General features: G+C 44.1%; 1 protein-coding gene across 1 annotated transcript in view; it reads right to left on the bottom strand.

The window, feature by feature from the left end:
* The window catches only part of ak5 (adenylate kinase 5), a 64505-nt gene that overhangs the window by 45074 nt on the left and 12445 nt on the right, over positions 1-6986 (bottom strand). Inside the window, exon 6 of the mRNA XM_063220250.1 lies at positions 3916-4107. Within this exon, the coding sequence (XP_063076320.1) occupies positions 3916-4107 (192 nt within the window). The remainder of the gene's footprint in view (positions 1-3915; positions 4108-6986) is intronic.

The following is a 6986-nucleotide window of genomic DNA, read 5'->3' as shown; positions in this document are numbered from 1 at the left end:
AGTAGCATACATTTCTAATTTGGTGCCTTCTTGGCCGATTAAAGGCAGAAGATCACTTTTTAGTGCTTGTGGATTTGTGACAACAATCCCCATAATGCATTGCAGTGCTCAAGTTACACAGGCCACACCCAGGCAGCTCTACCAGTGACTTACTGGAGCCTCAATGCCAGTGATTTCAAAAGCACTGGCACACTGATCTGTGATAGGTCTGTTAGCGCATTAGGTCCAACCCCCTATGGGCGGGGTTGAAAAGGTGGGAAAAAGGCTTGTAGTCTCAACAGAAATCCACTGCTCTTACACTTCCTCCTACGATGATGCAAAATGACGACTTTTGCATCATTGTAGGAAGAAGTGTTAAGAGGTGAATATGGATTTCTCCTGTCTCAGGGGGAATTGAGAGAGTGTTGCACGACCATTCAAAAGTATGACTGGGTGTCTAGCAATGGAAAGCCTATTGCAAATGGGTGGAGTGTCCCTTTAATGTTGCAATTAACTTTAACGATTTATTTTCAAAGGCTTGGAGTAACCTGCATGTTACAGTATATGTTACAGCTGTTGCTAGCACGTCTCCTTGCTGTGCTCCTGCCCAGTGCTGCTCCGCTACTGCACAGGATTCTAGTTGTGTGTCTCCAGAGACAGCCATGCTCTCCACCGTGCTGGCACAAGCGCCACTGCCAGCTGACAATCAGGGCAAGGGCACAGTTCTCGTATGCCAATGCCCTGCCAAGCCAGACCTCTCAACGGTGTCGTGTTTACACCGGGACAAGGCACTTAGTGGGAGGAGGAGCTTGCCAATGGCATAAGATCCCCCATTTGCCATCGTTCAGCGCGCTCATTTTTGCACACAAAGGCAAGCTTGAGTCAAAGCCAGCAGTCATCATGAAATAATGTCTGAGAAAGAGGTTAAAGCAGACATTCAACTAGATAGTTTGATTGAAAATCTTGCAAGAAATGTTCATCATTACTACGTGCTTTGTACAAAGATATATCTTGTTCAGCTGTAAAACAAAGACCAGATGGGGTAAAAGAGAACTCTGACTCCTCTGATACCTGAATAGGGATTTCAGTCACGTTTGAGTTTGACAAGATATCCACACTTACAATAAACGAACCAAAACACACCAAAATAAAATCAACTTAGATAGAGATACTAACGTCAAACGAGGGACATTACCTGTAAGAAAAACAGCACCTCACACCACCATCCCATTCTCCATCTAAGAAGGGGATCCTATCAAGGAAACTGACTGATAGCTGTTGAGATATTAGAAATAGATTGGCAATTTACGTTTCATGACAATAGCCTAATAATCATGGTTCTGGCAACTGTTCGTGCTTTACCAGGAATCTCATTAATCTGGCTACTAGTTTGCCACTGACTAAAGCTTTGTTCCTGAAATGTGTTCGCTATGAGGCCATTAGACTTCCCCAATCCTCAGATCAACTCACAACAACAAACAAAGGGGTAATTCCTCGCGCTTCTGCTTTATCATCTGGTGCATCGACGGGAGAGAGGCAGGAAATCTTCACTTGAGAGACAACAACACCGGAGCAGCACAGATGTGATTCTTTTTTATTTTTTATTCAAGTGCACAACATGACTAACGTTTCAATGGTTAGACCATCTTCATCAGAGTCCTGAATCTGTGCTGCTGCTCCGGTGTTGTCTCTCAACTAACAACAACATTGTCTCACCTGCTACCTGAGCAGGAGCAGACAGGAAATGAGAGAGAAACACGCTCTCCCCGTCTCAGCCTGTCAAAAGCACTCAATCTGTGCTGCACATTACAAGAAACACAGGACGCACCACTTGGTCTATTTTTGAGCAAGCCTTATCGTCTTACTCATCCTGAGTCATCATAGCCTGCTTGACATCGTATGTGTATTTGCCCATGCAAAGCTGTGTATTAAACGGTAGGGAGAGCATGACATGTACACAGTCTTTCATCTTCAAAGCACAGGGACCACATCAGGGGTTTTTTTCAGTTGTGTTTGCTACTGTAACATTCTGCCTGGAAACCCTGCTTACCCTGAAGGAGTGATGGGGCAGAGATGTACGATAGTACAGCACATCTATGAAATAATCATCTCAGACACACAGCCATGCCCTCATTATCCAGTGGTACATGTAATATAATGTGATGTAATGTAACGTAATGGTCACTGTAAAGAGCAAGGGTGCTCTGTCATGACTCCATGTGGTTTGGAAAAAAAACTGAATGTAATGCACCATGATGTCATTCTAATTTTAATATAACCCACAATCTAAGTATTACCAACAATAGACCCCTAGATCTGAACTCCACTATTGTGGCTGTACCCAGCAGCAGAATGCAGTGCTGCTGAATACAGCCATCCTCAAACAGGTAATGCCAAGGTTGCATGCTCATATCTCAAGCAAGCACAAGCAGTAGGGTAAAGGGAATGTCGGCAGGCATAGGTCTCAAGTTTAGGCAAAGGACGCGCTCAACTTCTTGGAAAAATGAAAGTCTTTGGGTGCGCGATAAAATGGATCAACTTAAGGAAGAAAAATCCGCACTCACAAACCACACACTGATGAAGGCTTGATAGCCGAAACGCGTTTGCTTTTTGGACATGGTGGTAATATAAATAAATAATGAGACGCAGTTTGTGAGTTTGCTGATTTTTCTTCCTTAGGCAAGCATAGGTCTGCCTGGTCTCGTCCCGGTGGCCAATATCAGTTGGCCAGGGCTCCTGCATGATAAATGTGATGCTGCTGCAGTGTGTCTGCCGGTCATGAAAAAACATGGCTTGTGCTGGACATTGTCATATAAAGCACAGTGGGGGTGGATAAGTGGATAGACGTGCTACTACCAGTGACACTGTGGAACAGAGGCATGATGCGACTGAAGACGGAGAGGTTTGACACGTCTGTCTTGGTCCGCGAGAATTCCTGACACGCCTCATGTGTCAATCTCATGTGATGGACAGTGCAGATCAGATCAGATGAACTACTGCTCACTACTGTTGCATATCTCTGATCCTGCGATCCTGTTCCACAGGAAATGATTCTTACCATGTACACAGTAAATTCTGCAGTGCTCATTTAACACTTAGAGAGTTTATTTGAGTCCATATGGACTTAAATGAACTCTGTAAGTGTTGAATTAACACCACAACATTTACTGTGTGTCTCCACAGATATACATGCACGCACACACAAGCACGCATGCTGGCACACACTCACACACTCATTTGTAATCCAAACACCAGTCATATTCCATCCAGTCTGAAACACAGCAGGTGGTGTCTGCCCTGCACTAATTCCTACTGTCGTTGATAAGTCGTAGTGACGTATGCCTGCAATATTCAGTGCTCAAGAAGATTCAACATAAATTATGGCCATTGCTGTTTGTGACGCTACTCATTTCCAACCATCCATCCATCCATCCATCCATCCATCCATCCATCCATCCATCCATCCATCCATCCATCCATCCATCCATCCATCCATCCATCCATCCATCCATCCATCCATTCATTCATTTATGTTTCCTTCCCATCTGTGCATCTATCCTCCCATCTCAACCTCCATCCATATGCATACATCCATCCATCCAAACATACCGGTATATGTGCAGTATACATACATAGGCCTACATACATAGGCCTACATAAATACACACATATGCGTAAAAAGAGTCAACCCGGCGCTCAGGTGTGTGAAAAACAGTCCAAAATGGTGCTCTTGGGAAATCCAAACTACTGCAGCTTTGCCCTGATCAAGGCCATTAGGTCGAAACATGTTGGCATTTTAATTTCAAATATGAGTAGCCACATTTCATTAAGGCTTTTTACTGTAATACACCCCCCTTCTTCCTGCTGATTTACGTCTGAGTGCCTGGGACCTGCTGCTTTCCACATACAGTACATACTTGAGCGGTTTAGACTTACAGTGACTATTAGTCCTTTCTCCTGGAAGTACTTGACCAGTGGGACGGCGTTCTGCTTGAAGTTGGTGAGGCGGCGCTCGGTGGCCTTGGGGTTGTCGTCAGGGCGACCCTGCTGCTCAGCCCTCTTCTTCAGCCGGTCCACCAGGCCGGTATTTGTACAGGCCAGGAAAACGACCAGGTCCGGGGTGCAGATCTGCAGAAGCAGAAGGAGAGAGAGAGAGAGAGAGAGAGAGAGAGAGAGAGAGAGAGAGAGAGAGAGAGAGAGAGAGAGAGAGAGAGAGAGAGAGGTAAATGATAAAGTGCTTAACAATGTATTGAAAATCAATGGAAGTCTTTGGCTCCAAATAGCCATGTAATACTGTAGCAATTCAAGCACATTTAAAATTCCAGTGTGTGTGTGTGTGTGTGTGTGTGTGTGTGTGTGTGTGTGTGTGTGTGTGTGTGTGTGTGTGAGAGAGTGAGAGAGAGAGAGAGAGAGAGACAGAGAGAGAGAGAGAGAGAGAGAGAGAGAGAGAGAGAGAGAGATTGTGTGAGTAATATTGCCTTCTATTAAGAAACACCCAACCAATCATACTTCGATGAAATGTATATATTCTAAGTACAATAGATATATAAAATAGAGAAAAACCTCCATCTAACCTCAGCAGTTCTAACTCTATTCTCATTACAATTCAAGATGCAATTGAATAACAATACAGTTGTCAATATCATTCTCATCAGTGGAGGAAAATGGGCAACATCAGAGTCGTTGGTTTCTCACAAGTGCGAAAGCTGGTGTTGGGTAAAATGCAGCCAAAAATCAAACAAGAAACACAAAAGCTGGTCACTATGCTTATGAATTCATGCTGTGAGATTGAGAATTAATTACCATAATGGTATGCAAGAAAAAAGGCAATACAAAAACCCTTTTCATAAAAAATGCATACGAGTGCCGTCCCTGTAGGTGCATAATATCATCACTGAGGTCTATGCACTATAAAAGACAACACACTGTTATGATTCAAGATCTTGAACAGTGGCATACACATCATGGAAAATAGTTCTTTTGGAGTCATTCCACACTCCCAGGAAGACAGAGCCTGCATATTTCACACTGTTCTCATTTCCTTTCATTCCCCCTACTGAATCCCAAAGCCAAAAATACACCTCAAATCAGGCTCCTTGCTGAGGAGCCCACGGAGACTCAAGTCGGAGTCGCATTCCTTAACAAAAACAACAAACACATAAACCAGGTTTTCAGAGAGGCAGGCAACGCTGTTAGTGTGTGTATTCATTACCATAGTTATGAAACCTCTGACCTCGTTTATGCAGGTAGTGTGCTCACGCATTGCAATTTCTCATCCTAGCGAACCAAAAAATGACTAAGGTAACAAACTCACTCATTTTTCAAAACTGCTTACACGGCTTGGTGGGCATGAAAAACACCTGCTCCGAAAAAATGACAACCTCCATCACAGACACTTGTTGGCTTGCTTTTTTTTTAAAAAGATTTTTTGTGGTCTTTTTCGACTTTATTTGACAGGACAGTGTGAGAGGTGGACAGGACGTGAATGGGGAGAGAGATGGGAAGGGGTCTGCAAAGGACCCGGACCGGGAATCAAACCCGGGTCAGCCGCATCGTAGATGAGTGCCTTATCGGTTGGCCACGGCAGGGCCTGATGGCTTGCTTTTATCACACCTATTAGTCATATGCAGCTCAAAGGCTATATAAACGCCCAACAATGCAGCCCCTGTATGTATATTACAGGTCAGTAGGAACACAGACTAATATCATCTTAAGTAAACATAAACTTTCACAATAGGAGCTCAGCACGTGTAAAAACAGCTGTAATATCAGCATGAAATGCATTGTAGGCAAATCTTGTTCAAAATGTGGAAGGGCTTGTAACATCAGACACCAACAGAACATGGGCTTGATCACATTGCAAATGATTCGGGTTAATATATCTGTGTGGAGACGGTCACCATGACATCAAGTGAACTACACCTAATCCAGTTTGGAACAGAACACAGGCACGGCAACTTCTACTCAAGTAGTTTAAGCATTTTTACTTTTACTTAGCTTTGGGTTAGGATGGGTGCCAGTGGAGTGCCCCTTCACAGTAAATAATGAGGTGTCAATATAACTCTTGAAGAAAAAGAGAGGGAAAAAAATCCTTGGTTCAAGCACTTGAGCTGATTTAAATAGTCCAAAACAATCTTTCAGTGGGCTAGTACATTAAAAAATCACCAAAGCTTATCGGCCCTGCCATAGGCCCAGTGAATAAAGACTGTTTTGGACTTTTCAAATCAACTGAAGTGCCTGGACCAAGGACTTTCCCCTCCTTTTTGGTGAACATTGCACCCTCCAAGCACCACTTGTATTTGAGGGATACTAGCAGCACTCTGCCTACTCTTGTTCTTATAACTCTTGAAGAGTTGAAATTAAGTCCATTTCAGATAACATTTGGTCCCACTCAAAATAAGGTATGAATACCAACACTTCAATGTGAAGAAACGATCTCACTGAAGAGTTGCAATTACACTGACCAACTGCAGAATATTACACTGACTTTTCACTATACTGTTGGAGAGACTTGGCTCTCCACAGTCTTGTAAATACTATGTTTGGAGTTATAAAAGTTTACTTCCGAGAGAGAGAGAGAGAAAGAGAGAGAGAGAGAGAGAGAGAGAGAGAGAGAGAGAGAGAGAGAGAGAGAGAGAGAGAGAGAGAGAGAGAGAGAGAGAGAGAGAGAGAGACAGACAGACAGACAGACAGACAGACAGACAGACAGAGAGAGAGACAGAGAGACAGAGAGAGACAGAGACAGACGGACAGAGATGGAGAGAGGCAGAGAGAGAGACAGACAGACAGAGATGGAGAGAGAAAGAGAGGACGGCCCCAATGGAAGACCACCCAGTGTTTTATTAATATAGCACTGCTCTCAGAGGGCCTCCCTCTGTGAGTGTAGTCGTGAGGAGCGTGAGGCGTTGCTGTAGGGAAAAGAAGCAATGCAAGGAGCCCACCGTTTTCCCCAAGGAAACTGCTGCCATTATCCCTCCCTCCTCTGGCAGGGTTTGGGGGTGGGTGGG

Source organism: Engraulis encrasicolus, chromosome 16 (assembly GCF_034702125.1).
Source record: "Engraulis encrasicolus isolate BLACKSEA-1 chromosome 16, IST_EnEncr_1.0, whole genome shotgun sequence".
Classification (NCBI taxonomy): domain Eukaryota; kingdom Metazoa; phylum Chordata; class Actinopteri; order Clupeiformes; family Engraulidae; genus Engraulis; species Engraulis encrasicolus.
The sequence above is the reverse complement of the archived record's forward strand: the minus strand, read 5'-3'. Positions and strand labels throughout refer to the sequence as shown.